The sequence below is a fragment of the Sebastes fasciatus genome, chromosome 10, assembly GCF_043250625.1.
Source record: "Sebastes fasciatus isolate fSebFas1 chromosome 10, fSebFas1.pri, whole genome shotgun sequence".
Lineage (NCBI taxonomy): Eukaryota > Metazoa > Chordata > Actinopteri > Perciformes > Sebastidae > Sebastes > Sebastes fasciatus.
This window is the reverse complement of record NC_133804.1, coordinates 25,443,388-25,459,603: the sequence shown is the minus strand read 5'-3', so window position 1 is coordinate 25,459,603 and position 16,216 is coordinate 25,443,388. Positions and strand designations below refer to the sequence as shown.

Below are 16,216 nucleotides of genomic sequence, written 5' to 3'. Positions count from 1 at the left end.
GTTTTGGATAAGGGGATAGTTCAGGTGTTTTGAAGTGAGGTTGTATGAGGTACTTATCCAAAGTCAGTGTATTACCGACAGTAGATGACAGTCGGCACGCCCCCAGTTTGGAAAAACAGACAAGCAAAGTACTGCTGTGGATGAGAGCAGCAGCAAAATGTATTTTAGACAACTAAAAGAAAGGCTCACCTAAAAACGTCAACATCACTTTTAAGTTTACGCTATATGTTTTACCTTGATGCCAGACAGCTATACAGTCGATGTTTCCGGCGAGGAATTGAAGCTGTTTTCCATGATCTTGTCAAAGGAACCAGACTACATTGAAAAAAACCCAGTAATTTTATCTTGCAGAACATGGCAGTGGCTGGTCTACTGCTGCCTCAATCGGTTAGTTTGTTTGCACTACTGTGTGATTTTGGTGTTTTAAAGGGTTAGCTTGGATTCACCAAATAAAAATTCATCAACAAGTTAACTGATCGTGGCAGCGGTAAACCAGCAACTCCGGTGTTCTGCGAGGTAAAATTTGTTTTCGATGGAGTCTGGTGGCTTTGGCGAGAGCATAGATCGATACAACGGCTTCAGTTCCCCTTTTGGAAAAGGGCTGTCTGACCGCAAGATAAACCGGTGAAAATATTCTAAATATAGTGTGCACTTAAACTGATAAAATAAGTTTTGTCCCCATCCACAGCAGTACATTGCTTTGCTCCTGTGCTGGTACTCCCGTCTGTTTCTCCAAACTGAGTGCGTGCCGACCGTTGTCTACTGTAGGTAATACACTGACTATGGATAATACCTCATACAACCCCACTTCAAAACACCTAAACTATCCCTTTAAGGTCAAACCTTCGTTGATTACATTATTTCCATAATTTTTGTCCCTGTAGTATCTCCCTGAAAACAGGATGTCAAACCACATGATCTACAGACGGGTAATAACTGGACCAATGGCTTTAGAGAGCCTCGCCATATGGAGCTAATCTGGATTCATGTCCTCCAGCCTGGAGGTTTGAAGGAGGATTCTGACATGACTGTGATTTAAGTGACATAAGTGGGGTACACAGATGTTCTACATAGATGACTTTTTGATTAGATTTTAGTCGTAATTGGTCAAAAACCTTGCACTTTAACAAATGAGAACTGACATGGCACCTGAAGGGAAAATTTCGTATCTTTTATGTGGATGTCCAATCAGTGTTGATGGTAAATGTAGTCAATTGCAGCAATAGATTCCTCATTGTGTGCTATATTGACCGAGAAAAGCCAAGTTCTCTTGTTTGCATAGTCGTGCTGACAGAGCCTACAGGATGTATTGCGAGCTGCATTTTCATCGGCCGTATACTCTCACCACTACTTACTTTCGCTGTTGTAAACACAGTGAGTTTGCAATACAAGCGAGCACATAAGGAAGTTCTGTTTTTGAGTGGCATGTAGAGCATGGCGCCCCCTGGTTACCCAGAGAAACACAAGCTGAAATAGCAGCCTGTAGTTCTTCCTAACATCCAACTATGTCACTGACTGAATGCGGGAAGAACAACATATTTTGCAGCAGAAGAACTTAGCTGTCTCGGTCAATACAGCACACACTGAGGAATTAATTGCTTTAAAGAGGACCTATTTTGCTTATTTTTAGGAGCAAACTTGTATTTTGGGGTTTCTACTAGAAGATGTTTACATGCTTTAATGTTCAGACTCTGCTCCAGCTCCGCTCTAACTAGCTTTATTTGAGTGCGTGCCAAACTAGGCGTTATGCTAATGTGTTACTTGGTGACATCACCATGTTACGGAAGAAAAGGCGGGACTTCAAGAGAGGAGTTTCAGGCAGTTCAGGAGCAGTGTTTCTGTTGGGGAGAGTAACTCCCTCTTTAGCCTGGACTTTGAGCTTTGTAACTTTTTGCAGACCAAAAAACGAAACCAAAGGAAAGAGAAAAAGCACAAAAGCATAATAGGTTCCCCTTTAATTGACTACATTTACCATCAAGTCTAATTGGACATCCAAATAAAAGGTTTTGAATTTCCCCTTTAAGTGCAGGAAAACACACTGAGTGAAACACGGTATATGGTAATGAGACAGAAGGATGATATCCAGAACAGGTGAAGTCTCGCCAGCTCGCCTAACTGCTAATGTTTTCTGGCTCTGTCAGTGAACGACATTACTAATACATAAGTTAATTCTAATGAGCTTTCAAGTGCATTGGCTGCGTTTGGCATCTGCTTCTTCAGTGAGCCAGGTTTTACAAATGCAGGTTACCTCTGCCCCACCATGGCTGGATGCCATTTCCAGGAAGGTAGGCAGGAAATTGACCAAGTGAAGACGGGAATAGCAATAGACTTTGCATCCCTAAATGGAAAGTTTCATACTGAAGAGAAGAATATGCTTAAAAGCATATATAAAGATTTTCCTACGCTGTGTGATCAACTGGAAAACCTGAGTGCTGATCCTGACAGTGCTCGTAGAAAAAAGACAGAGTAATTAATGGGTGACCTGCAGCTGAATCAATCTTCCTCCTCATTCTGTTTCTAAGGTCAGGTTACCTCGACAGAGAACAACTAACATTATAAGAAAGATTCATTTGGTATTACATTAAGGGATTAATAATGAAATTCAATGCTATCTCACAAATATGAATTGTAATAATAATTTTCTATCTTGTTTTAATTATTGTTTTATCTGTATGTATTTGTAATTATGAGCTTTAACATGTTTGCTTTCTCTTTATCTGGATGAATTGTTCTTGTTGGTTGGATTGAGGTTAATAAAATGTTCGTTATGTATGTTATTGTGTCTATTGCATGTTAAGACCTTGAAGAGGGTTTTGAATCTAAAAGATTTTGAACCATCACTTTTAAAAATGTGGAATAAATTAGCATTAACTATTGGAATAACTCTTTTTTTTTATCCACCAGAATTCAAATGTTTGATTTTGTGAAAAGAACAAAACTACATTGTGTCTGGGGAAATATGCGGGGAATAATTTGAGTGTGAGATTCACACTGAATATCTGAAGCGGTTGCCACCAGTGAGTGTGTGAGCATGAAGCGGCAGGGGGGGGTGCAAACTGCAGACGGAGATTAAAGTAACACATCCAACAACTTCAGCTGCTTTTAATGAACAGAGCTGCATGCTCTGAACATTCAATGCAAGATCAGCTGCAACCAAAACAATGGGTGTTTTCCATTATTAATATGTTTGTAGTGACAGCTGTTTGTTAAACATATTAACAGAAAAAAAGAATCAGCTGCATTGTTTAAAGACACACGTTGTGTTAGCTGTGTTAACGCTGAACATCACATTATAAAGTCTGAGCAGTCCTCGTCGCTCTGTTCCGGCCTTAAACACTGAAATATTGACGGCCGCTGGCAGCTTTCCTGGAAAATATCACCCAGTCGCCCCCTTATTGGAGAGCCTAATAAAAATATCCGCCCATCTCCAGTGGCTAATCAAATGCCAAGATAATGCAAATGACAAGACAGGGTCGAAAATCAAACCGGCAGCTTCTTCACAGATTTAATAAGTTCTGTTTGTTTGTTTCACCTTCTTATATGAGAGGTCGCACAGTTATAAACAGGACTGCACTCAAATATTAGTCTGTTTCTCTCCATACCACTCACGCCTTCATACATCTGAAGCTCATTCGATCTTATATTTCTCTCGCAATTACTGATTGATAAATGTATAGCTGTTTAACTTTTCCTCATACAATGCGTGATATCTTATGAAATATTTCCGAATTTTTTTTCCTGCAACACGTGTCAGTTTCAGCTTGCTACATGCATACAGTCTTTTCAAAAACAAACTTCTGTATTCACAGGAAACAACTTGGTTAGGTTTAGGAAAAGATCGTGGTTTGGGTTAAAATAACAGCAGAAGTGGCGTAACTTAAGTACGGAAGTTACAAATAAATCAACGTTGACTTCTGGTTTCACACGGGGTTCGAACACCGGCCTCCTGGGCAAAAGTCCAGTATTTTTTGTCACACCCATCAACATATACTCACTCCCAACTCGTCGAATACCGCCACTTGGTCAGTGCCCCTCTACATCGGAGACTTCACTGACTAACATCTCACGTGACTCACGGGACTGATAATACAACGAGTCACGTGACTAAAGACTGACGTGACAAAATAAGTCCACGTTATTTAGTTTCACACGGGACACGAACACCGATCTCCTGGTTGTCTTGTGATTGTTTGATGCATCCACCACCCCTCCTGCCTGCCCTGAACGAACTCTCACGCTATTCATACCATGTCACTTGTTCAGACCGTCGAATAACGCCTCGGCTGGGTTTACATCGGAGTTAGTTGAAAGCCCGGTTCATCACATACTATTGCTAAAGGGTGCCTCAGTGCGTTGGTTTCTGATACTGAGGGATGCTTACCAAACGGCGGTATTGGGCGGAATGAGAGCGTGTTTCATGCATCCAATCCGACCTCCCTATGCAACGTGTGTCGTGCTTTGTACTCCCTGCTTTCACAATTACGTGGAGTACATACAAATTGATTTTGTGGGATATATATACAAATTACAGTGCAGTACTTTCCTTATGTGTAGCTACGAACGGTGTATGAGAACAGAGTTCAGTGAAAGAGTTCACTATTTCACACAAAAAAATATAACATTTGTGAGCATGTTTCTACAAGCTGACAACTTGTTTTGTTTTATTTATATGTATATATTTATATATATTTATTTATAAATTGTCTTATTTTCTGTTTTATTTGTTTTGTATGTTTATGCGTTATGTAAAGCATTTTGCATTGCCTTTGTGTATGAAATATGCTACATAAATAAACTTGCCTTTCGATTCTGAATGGACACAATTTATTAAATAGTTTACTTTCGTTGTCTCACCTCTCTCTGCTCTCTCTCTCTGTGCACACACAGAGTTGTTAGCTGTAAAGTACTTTGTGATGGACTCGTGTTGAAAGCACTTTAGAAATAAATTTGACTTTACTTGACCTTGTGTGACTATTAAACCAATTACACTTGTAAAGCTGAACAAACTGAAAACAAGTCCTTTCTCTGTGTCTCTCTCTCATCCCAGACCACTTGTGACTTCAATGTGATGAAGACAGAGTTGTTAGAGTGGTGTAAATACATGAAACATGTCTGGTTTTGATTGTACTGACCTCTCACTTTCTGGCTGAAGGACTTACAAAGTTCAAACTTTGTTATTATTAACTTATCATCCTGATGTTCTCTACTTAAAGAGCACCTATTATGATTATTTTCAGGTGCATACTTGTATTTTGGGTTTCTACTAGAACATGTTTATATGCTTTAATGTTTAAAAAATGCTTTACTTTGTCCAGTCTGCTCTGATTAATCAGCTGGCCCACTCTGTTGTGATTGGTCAACCGAACCAAACTCTTCGGTCTCCACTCCAGCTCCGCTCTAACTAGCTTTGTTTGAGGGCGTGCAAAAACTAGCCGTTATGCAAATGTGTTACTTGGTGACATCACCACGTTACGGAAGAAAAGGCAGGACGTCAAGCGAGGTGTTTCAGGCAGTTCAGGAGCAGTGTTTCTGTGGGGGAGAGTAACTCCCTTTAGCGTGGACTTTGGGCTTTGTAACTTTGCTTTTACATGCACGAAAAACTTTATAACACACTAAAGGAAATGGAAAAAGCACAAAAGCATGATAGATCCACTTTAAAATAATTACTGGAGGAAGGCAAAGTGAAACCTCCTAGAAATAATACTGACATAACATAATCACAGCAGGTACAAATTACTGTTACAGATGTGAGTTATATTAGATTCAATGCCAATTAGCAACATTTTTCAGGTGAAAAACAGGGCCTGAAAATGTGCTCTTTAATATGTAAAATCTCAAAGCAACATGAGACAACTAACAGATCTCTAAAGAGACAAAATCACCTCTGATCAAAACTGCACAAGCATCAGTCCAAAAAACGACACAATTACCTAGTATGTAAGGGAAAGAGTGGAAAAATATGCATAACCTAACATATACATATGTTTAAATGCTTTAATGTTCAAAAAACACTTTACCTTTCTCATACCGTGTTTGCTGCAGCTCCTCATTTCACCCTGTCTGAAACCCTTGGTTAATTGAACAAAACTCTTCGTAATCCGCTCCAACTCCGCTCTAACTAGATTTGTTTGAGGGCGTGTCAAACTAGCCGTTAGGCAGGTATTGAGCAAATATGTTACTTTGTGACATCACCACGTTACGGAAGAAAAGACAAGACTTTCTGTGGGGCAGAGTAAATCCCTTTAGTTTGGACTTTGGGCTTGCAGGACTTTTACATGTACAAAAACTATATAGCACATTAAAGTAAAGGGAAAAAGCACAAAAGCGTAATAGGTCCTCTTTAAGTTAAACTTATTATCAGGATAAGGTAACAATTAAAAACTTCTATACTGTCACTGCAAATCTGCATTTTTCAACAATATAAAAATGACATTTGAGGACTCCCTTATGATCTAAATGACTTGTGAGGGTTTATATTTTAAGGAGCAGGGGTGATGGCTTCAGAGGTTGAGGGCTGCAGGCGGTGTGAGCTGACACCCCACATCAGCCTCAGGCTCAGTCCAGGAAAGAAAGATAGTCCGCTTCCATTTACTCACTTAACTAGTTTCTGAATAAAGCTGGCATTCTCGTAGGAAAAGTGCGGTGGGTCAAGTATGCAGTCAGTCAGATATTCATGCCAGACAGTGTTGTAAAATCCGTTTTTTTCTCTCTCTACCTTTCGTAATGTCATAGTGCAGCCACGTCTGTCTGTGCGCTGACATCCCTTTGAACTCCTGTCCTGTGGGGTTGCTCACACCAAAAAGGGTCTGCAATATCCATCTCCCAGCACCATTTTGGCCCCCGGTACAGCTTCAAAAGCTTCAAAGCACACGAGTGACATCCGACCTCAGCGAGCATGATCCTCTGATGCGTGACAGACTGGGAGGAGGAAGTGTCATAGTACCGCGGGGATGACATCTAAGCGCGTTGGGTGTAGTAGAGGTGCGGGACCAGTGTTTGCGTGATATGTGTGACTTGACTGTAAAGTTGCTAAGTGTGCTGTTTGGGAACCCTAATTACCCGAAGGGAAGAACAACACACTAACAACTGGTCTTGAACCCCAAAGACAGATTCTGACATTTCATAGAAGGTCAACGTTAATTACCGTGTGAGGCTCTATTCACAGGGAGGTACCAGAGGAGATTGTTTGTGTGGAAAAAATGCTTCCAAATTTGAATAAGAAGGTTACTCGTGTCAAAACCCCAATGTTACACGGTTACATATTGACAATCCCAAATACCACGTTAATCAATTAAGACTGTAGGCATGCCAGAAATCACTGATGTGGAGCATGACGGACAGGGAACAGTGGAGGTGGTAGTGTTCAACAATTAGTTGATTAATCAACTGACAACAACTGACACCAATTGAATCTGTGTCTGCCAAACACTCACAGGTTTCACCTTATCAAAGATGAGGAGGATTAGCTCTTTTACTTTGATTTATATAATGGTAAATTTACTATCTTTTGGGTTTTGGACTGTTTGTTAAGCCTCGGTTTTACTTTCCACAAGGACGGTCGCAAGGACATGAGCTGACGTGGAATCGTGACGAGGAAACGTTTGGATCTTTTTATACTTTGTGAGGGTTTCTCCTCGCGGCAAACCAACATTCTCAAAGCTCCTCAAAGTTCTGCATTTTCTCCGCCCATCCGCTTCCGCGTTGTTAGAAAAATTTGAATGTGCACGGACAGGCGAAAACCTAATGCATGCGAAGGGCCATGTCTGATGGCGTGACGTCACTTTGGCTGAATGCAGCAAACATAAATCACGTTTAAGACAAAACAAGAATTCTGAAGATTACCTCAGACTCGGATTATTTTTTAATGCGTGTTTTTATTATTTATTTTTTTATTTTATAGACTTACCAATTATTTAACTGAACATTAAAATCCGGGTAAAGCAAAAATAAGTTTGTCAAACCACAGAAAAATGTGTCATTACCCACCCAGCCAAATTTGATTGATTAAAAAAATCGGCAAGTATATACAATTACGTTTAAAAAATGCTCAAAACAATTTATCCTCCGTTTTACAGCCGCGACAGAAATGCCGGAAAATTATGAAAAATGCCCATCATAATTTGCCAAAGGTGATGTCTTCAAATGCTGTTTTGTCTCACTAACAGGCCAAAACATACTAATTTTACAAGGCTATGAAAAAGAGAAAAGCAGCAAATCTTCACATTTGAGAGGCCAGAAACAGTGATTTATATTCTGTTGATTAATCAATTAAACGACTTATCGTTTCAGCACTAATAAGTTGCAGCTCCAGTGTATCTCAGCATAGAGCTGATAAAATGTGAGAGTCTTCCTGAGTGGATGGCAATGTGCATGAACAATAGTTCCGGCTTTCAAACCAGCAGACGAAGAGGAGACAGTATCACCATTACTTCCCTCGCAGAGGCTCTATCGCTACATCACAGGATATAAACTATTAAAAACTGACGGGATAAATTATTAAGAGCTCCATTTGCATGGCTCCATTATCCCTGGGATAAAAACAGACGAGCATCATGACTTATACATACAAGTTTTGCGCGCAGAGTCCTCCACAAATAGCGAAGAGATGTCCTCGTCTACGCCGGCGTCATTCTTGGCGATGCAGGTATAGGCGCCGGTGTCCTCAAAGTGCACGTTGCTGATGTGCACCTCGCTCCCATTAGCTTTGAGGAACAACAGAGAGAGAACAGACAAAAAAAAAAAGACAGATTGCTTTTCAGAAAGCGATAAAAGGAGACTTCCATCCTCTGCTACCATTACTGTGTTACATAACAGTGCTCTAATATGTTAGGAAGGAAGGTGAGAGGTTTGTTTCAGGGAGAATCAAAAAGGTAGGAGTTCAAAGTGAGAATGTGGCACATGTCTGCCACTCGCTGTGTTTCTGTGAGCACTGGGAGAGGTTTCTGGTTTAATGCTTTTGTGTGCAACCTCAAAGGAAATCCATGTGGCTTCGCTGTTGATTGAAAGAACTATCAGGAAATTTTAAACTTTGTCTCAGAGTATCTGATACTGGGGCCGCACTGATAATTAAAAATGTTCACTTTTACTGTTATTGAAGTTTATCTGATAATGTATCTTGATATAGGTTCTTGTTTGCATCGCCCCGCCCTATTTTACACATACAGTGGAAACCGCTTTAATCACAAGGTTGGTGTTTCGATCCCTGGTACCTACTGTCTACTGTCTGGTTAAATGCAGAGGTCAAATTTCATGTACTGCATGTACCTGTATGACAAATCTAATGAAGTTTCTTTTTTTTTAGGACCATGGTGTGTGTCCTTTCATCTTTAAGCTACGTCCCCACGCTCTCGGTGCACTTTCTCGGAGCGTTTACTGTTGCTGCGGATGGATTTACATTATAGTTAATGGAACGCACGGTGCGTTTCATACCACCGTTAAAGGGTGCCTTGTGTGGCAGTACCAGACGCCGATGGCTGTGACAAAGCCTCTGTATTTGACACCCTTCGAATGAGAAAAGGCCGAAGCACCTGTGGTTGAAGTCAACCTCGTCAAGTGGATTGATAATGCCTGGTCACATAATGCACCCTTAATGTGAAACTCTGCCGGCTCTGGCAAAGGGGGGCGCCGTTCATCTGCATGCATTGCCTGCGCTGCAATGACACAGAGCCGGCCGAAAACCGGCAAAGCCTCACCCCAAGCGGGGCCTTAGTGAGGGAAAAAAATAGCAGTAAATAGCGAAGCTGTCTGTTTCATTACTTTATATTCCTGTAATAAATATACACATGTCATTTAGATGGTAATCTGCATGAGAAAAAAAGAGAAACAAAAAAAAAAGTTTGTTATAATCATCATCTGCTTATAGTGAGCTTGTTGTTTGACCCGGATAGACGTGATCACTATAAGAGGTTTCCACTGTATAAAGTTAATGGTTATTAGCAGTAAGAATGACATTACTCATGGCCATATAGTAGCCATAATAGTGACATTTATTTTATAGTGGTAGTAGCGGCAATTGTACGAGCGACTGTAGCAGTAAAAGTGTTGCAGTACTAAAAATAATAATGGAAGCAGCAGCAGCAGCAGTAGTGGGAATAAAAAGATACAAGTGTAAATGCCGTTGACTCCTCTGTACCTTGCAGGGTGAGCTGTTTGGACAGCTTGGTTGTGATGTCCATGCCGTTCTTTAGCCAGGCCAGCTGAGGGCTGGGGATGCCCTCAGCGTGGCAGCGCAGGCTGGCGGTGACGCCCGGCTCCCTGGCCTGGCTCTCTGGGTACACTCGGATGACGGGAGGAACTGGAATAATGAGAAAGAGAGGGGAGGGAGACGTGAAATGAATAAATGCAGCACAAACCGCAACGTTGTTTACATCAGTACCACTTGAGGAGTGAGGCGACCTTATTGAACGAGAAGTTTTTAAGAGAAGATGCCAAGTCCCGCTGAACTTATGGTTCGGCATTAGCATTGCTGAATGCCTTTAGATAAGGTTACCGTGCTCTGTGAAGCCAAACAAATCAGATAGATAAATAAGGGAGAGAACCTCTGTTCGGACGTTATTGATTTTGCTTGGTAGCCATCGATTTTATGTAACCTTTTGTCAGGAAAGGGAATGAGGGGATAGAGGCAGAGAAAACAAAATATGTGAAGAAAGAAAAGGCACAAACTAAATGTCGCCGTCTTCTGCAGACTGTTCCAAAAGCTGACTTTACACATTTCTGCACATTGTGCCTCTGTCACGCCGGTGTCTTTACCCCTACCCCGAAGCAAAATGCTCCTACATACTGTACTTCCAAGAACCAACAATCAACATAAATCAATAAAACACATAAATACATTAACAATATGCATTTATGCAGCAGTTGAGAATATGAGACAAATTTTGCTCCACACCCGGTGGCTAAATTGTTAAAGTCTTGCTCCACAAAACATGCAAAATATCAAAAGAATGAATTTGAATAATCCTTAAAAGAAAGAAGCCTTCTCTCTGAGTAGCATAACAATGATAAAAACCTTTCAAAAAAAGGATAGTAGTATCTCTTGAGGAGAAATGCTGACTGAAACTTGGACAGTGACAATGAACTGTTTACAGAGCGACCATAAAACGGCAGCATGAGTCACTCCGAGACAGGATGTCACATATAAGACGACAACCTGGCAGCGGTTTAAGTAGGGACATCAAATTTCTCTATCTCGCCATCTTGTTTTGAGCGATTCCTCGTCGCCTCTGTGGCCCAAATCAGTGTCCTCTTTTTTTTTTCTCCTCCTTTCTGAAACAGACTTCAGAGACGTGAGCGGAGGATGGAAGGGAGCGTCTTGGCAGAAGCAGAGAAGGCAGACGTGCTATAGAGACTAGTTCCTGTGGGCACTGGGTTAGAGGAAGTCTCTACTCAGCCAGGTGAGGGAAACGACTGAAGATTGTTGCCACGGCCATCTGGTGACCACGGCACTCCCGGGCTTTGCAGCTCACGTCAACCTCACTGCCAAAACGCCATCCAGAGTGGGCCACCGAGGCTCCTGTGACACCCAGGTTACTTCACCAATCACGGTCACACAGACACTCTGACTCCGACGGCCCTCAGCAGGAACAAGGTGGACTGGATAGAGCCCACGGAGACAATTATTTTCTACTATCTTCTGTGTGAAAATTATTACTCACACTTCACACATGTCCATAGAAGCATACAAAAGCTCTCTTTGCGTGTGCAGCTCATGTTCTTTCTCTGGTTTTATTATCCTTCTTTGTATCCCCTTTGTGTCGTGTGTTTACAGTAAATCACTTTGTGATAGCCCTGTTGGTTGAAACTGCTCTGCAGATTGTGCTTGTTTGAGTCTATAGCTACATCAATCCTACTGAATGCACATACAATAACAGCAGCGATCTCAGTATTTCTATAACCATCTGAGACCCATGGGATGAGTAAAAACAAGTAAAAACGACAAACATTTCCTGGTTCAACCGTCTTAAACCTTCAGATTTGCTGCTCTTCTTTGTATTAAATGACAGTTAAGTGAATACTTTTACGGTTATGGACTGTTGGATAGATGAAAACCAAAATGCAACCTCCGGTGCTGAGAAATGAAGCCAACATGAAAGATCCAAATAAGTAACTCAATCCCCATATAGACCCCCATGTTAAAATGCACAACTTTACAGCAGAAATAAACATGTTTAAAGTCTGGTACAAAAAAAACGGTTTTGGTCTCTATAGATTATATAAACGTTCATGACTGTACGGGGGTGAATTTTTATATAACTCACCTGTTTAAAGTATATTAAGTCTTAGAGTTATGCATAATTGAGGGCGTGGCCACTTTGAGTGACAGGTGGGTGCCGTACCGGGTCGCTAGCTGCGAGCTGTCTGCTCTGCTGCGTCACCCGGGCCGCCTCATCTCCACAGACAATCCACCTCTTTGCCCATTTTTGGATTAGCCGCGAGTTAGGCCGTCGTCACTGCCAAGATGGCGACGGCCGGAGCCACTCACTTTGAGCTTCTAAACGGCTCTTCAGAAACCTGTGGGTGACGTCTCGGAGACTACGTCCATATTTTATACAGTCTACGGACAAAACAAGTAATTTGAGAACTTTATTGTGGGAATTGTGACATTTATCTCTATTTTCTGACATTTCACAGGCAAAAAAAACAAACTTATCTGCATAATGTTGCAGCCCTACAGAGGATAATTTTAATTGTCACTCTTTTTCTTCCATTACTGAAGATGGGGAAGTTAAATCCAGCGGACTGTTAAATGCAGTCAAAAAGAAAAGTGAGTTCTTCCTCGACTGTTGAGGTAACTCAATCAATACAGAAGTGACAGATCTGCTGGATGTGGAGGAGGTAAGAGTAACCTGCACTGACGCCGCAGACCATCAGAGACCTGGATAACTAGAACCAGGTATAGAGGGAGCTGAATAACCAGGTTCCTCTACGCTCCATGTAAACATAATATCCCAAATATGATCAAAACTAGGATACTAGAGTACATGTAAATGTACTCATTATGAAGGCAAATGGTCAAAGCTTCACTTCTCTCAGGCTGAAGTTAGAAGAAAGTTATGCTCAGTTTTGAATAAATTAAATTAATCATAGTAATGTAAATTTATGGCAATTTATCAGCAGTATTTAAGATTTATGATCAGATGAAGCGTCTTCCTGTACAAGAAGGGCAAGGTACGAGTACATCAAATCATCATTTGTTTGTGTGTGTCGCAGTGGTTGGGGGTAGATTTTGGGGTCATGGCACACATGGCATGTACTGTATGTACCTACAGTATGTTGCTGGCCCACAACCACAACACCCTATTTATCAACGGCCGTATAGTGCGAGCATGCATCGACCACACTCCCTCTAGCACCTCATTAATAAAACCTCTCAGGCAATCTCACAAAGTTGCATTAATTAGGGTGTTTGAATTAAAGCAAAATAGATCCACAAGACTTTTTATTCAAGAAAAAAATGTATTACTGCCACAGCAGTCAGTAAGACGTTAGTTTTTCAGGGACAGACACTTCACTTGAGCAAAAGTTTCAGCACTTACATACAGTGGAGTATATACTGTAAAAGAGTATATAAAAGAACGAGAAGATTCTTTCTGTGGAGCACTATTGATCCGAACATGATGTTTTTTTTCCCAAGAAACTGCATTTGAAAGACGTTGGGCCATCTAACATTCAAGGACTTGACGTAAATGTCATTATGCATTCAACCGTTTTTTCTTTGTAGAAGAGAAAAGTGAGGTGAATAGTGTGAAGGAAAAACAGAAGAAACCGTCTGGATGTAACTCAACCAGCTGCTTCCCAGACGGGTTTTCAATGGTTTAACCTCCTGAGACGTGATCCCGACCAACTTTACTGTTTTTCAGAGGCTGTAGCAGTTTTAGAGATAGAATATACAGATACCATATGAAACTAGAAAACCTAAGGAATCCATTGGCACCAACCATGTCATGCTAACTTGTCGGGAAGGAAGCTAAATAACGCTCCAAAGTTGGAAAAAAACTGGCATGGCCATTTTCAAAGGAGCCCCCTTGACCTCTGACCTCAAGATATGGGAATGTAAATGGGTTCTATGGGTACCCACGAGTCTTCCCTTTACAGACATGCCCACTTTATGATAATCACATGCAGTTTGGGGTAAAAACATGCTGTTTTTTGCATGCAGTATAAATTTATATTTTCGTCTATTCTAAAATGGTGTATTTGAATATTTCTGCATATTGGGGTCATTAACAGTCTTGAATTACATGAATTGGTAATCACTGTAAAGCTGAGACTCTTATGGATCCAATGAGCCCAATTATATTCATGTGTGATGATGTTAGTCCCCATAATAGCCATTTAATTGTAGCGAGACCATTTCTTGACCTCACTGTATAAAATGACCTGTGGTGACCTCTAGGATAATCACAGCCTCATGAAACTTTACAGCCACAAACTAGAGACCTAGAGCATTCAGAGGATGGATGGCTTTCTTAGGTAGATTGACATTAAGGGGGTTTCTGAGCAGTTGCAATAACAGAAGTGCTCGCCATCCAATTGTCGAAAAATGCAATTCATGCAGAAATCTCCGAATGTCGAAAGGTTTTTGATACCAAATCACAGCATGGCTTTTTCTATGGTGTTCCTCAAGGTCTTGCTGTCTTAATGTGGTATTTTGGAGGGATTACTGATCATTTTTATCAATTCTCGAGTGGTAAGAAATTGTTAGATTTAGCACCAAGTCTGTGTAACAAATGGTATCAACCCAAAAATTGCTTACACTAACAACTTATGAGACTTAATAGAGCATAGGGATGGATCATAATCATAATGTTCTAAGCCCTTACACACTTTTGCAATTTATTTTCATTAATTAATTAATTAAGTCATGTTTATTTCTGATTTACAATTAGAACAACATTGACACACAGTGCTGAGCTGCATCTCAATCAGCTTTCAGATGATGCACACCACGTCTATGTGACATATACAGTTGACCTGCTATCTCCCCCTAAAGACTCCTGTAACCCCCGTAAAAAAAGACAAAAACGGGTCTATTTTGATTCTGATTCTCTTTGAGGTGGTAAAATGTAATTAGAAATACCCATAGGCACATGTTTAATAACTAAATTTAAATGTCATTGTTTATATTTGTATTATATATATTTTTGTGTGACGGTGTGTTTTTCTAACTTTCAGAATCTATCTGGAAACAGGTGCTGAAAAGGGGAGACAGGGTCGTGCTGTTATCATCAGGATGGTCTTTTTGTTTGGGCCGATACAGTAAAATAGAAATATCTTTTGATGCCATTGAGACTGATAGAAAATAGATGGTATGGCACTGAGCTCACATCTCATCTCATACACCTTTTTGGGTAAATTGCTTGTGAGATTTGAGCAGATGGAACTGGTTGGTACTTTGTGTTGAAGATGTCCAATCAGAGCTGGTAACAGCACTACAGGAGTCAGATAGGTTACAGTAAAAGAGTGGGTGCAGTGTGTGGAGAGGTGTAATTACAGGAGTATGTAAGTGCAGGTGTAATCAGTGCTGTGAATGGGTACATAGAGGTTGGCTGAAGCGAAGCAGCCGTCAGAGTCCTCTGTAGGTTTCATGGACCTGATTCAACCATCGACATCTGTGATGGGCGGGACACACTGCCTGCCAAAACTTCAATAACCCAGCCTAGTTTCCTCACACATCCAAGTGAGGTTTCTACGCAGTTCAGCTCGGCATAATTAGACACATAACTGTGTTGGTAAACATTGTTGAAATGTCTGCATGGAAACTGAGCATATTGAGTAAGCAGAGTGGGGCCTGAATGGGTTTATCTAAATTAGTCAGTGTAATTAAAAAGATAATAAGTAATAAGAATATGGAATAAATTAATGTTACATATGAGGCAGAGTACTTGATACCTAGAGTTTTCTGTCAGGTATCCGCCCTGCATATCGTACCTATCTCTACTGTGAAAATGTGCCTGCTGTCTGTCAGTTACTCAGGCAGTGGAGGGGGGTGTAGCAGGCGCCAAGTTTTATCAATGTTGGTGAAATTCCCGCTGGCCGCCCAGAGAGCTCAATAAAGGTCAGTCCTTTGTTAAAGGCCCATTATTTGAGAAAAAGCTCATGTCATTGAATTCCCCCTGTGACTGTGGATATGGGAGAAAAAGAACATCCTGCGCTGCTGTAGACGTCTATTAATGATATTGCAGTTTCAACTGGTCACTGATCGAGGTCAATACAG

General features: G+C 40.9%; 1 protein-coding gene across 4 annotated transcripts in view; it reads right to left on the bottom strand.

The window, feature by feature from the left end:
- fstl5 (follistatin-like 5) overlaps window positions 1-16,216 on the bottom strand; it is a 213,050-nt gene that overhangs the window by 34,631 nt on the left and 162,203 nt on the right. For all 4 annotated transcript variants that reach the window (XM_074649147.1, XM_074649144.1, XM_074649146.1 and 1 more), the window contains 2 exons: window positions 10,133-10,294; window positions 8,568-8,702 (listed from right to left, as the gene is read on the bottom strand). In XM_074649147.1, coding sequence (XP_074505248.1) covers window positions 8,568-8,702; window positions 10,133-10,294 — 297 coding nt within the window. The remainder of the gene's footprint in view (window positions 1-8,567; window positions 8,703-10,132; window positions 10,295-16,216) is intronic.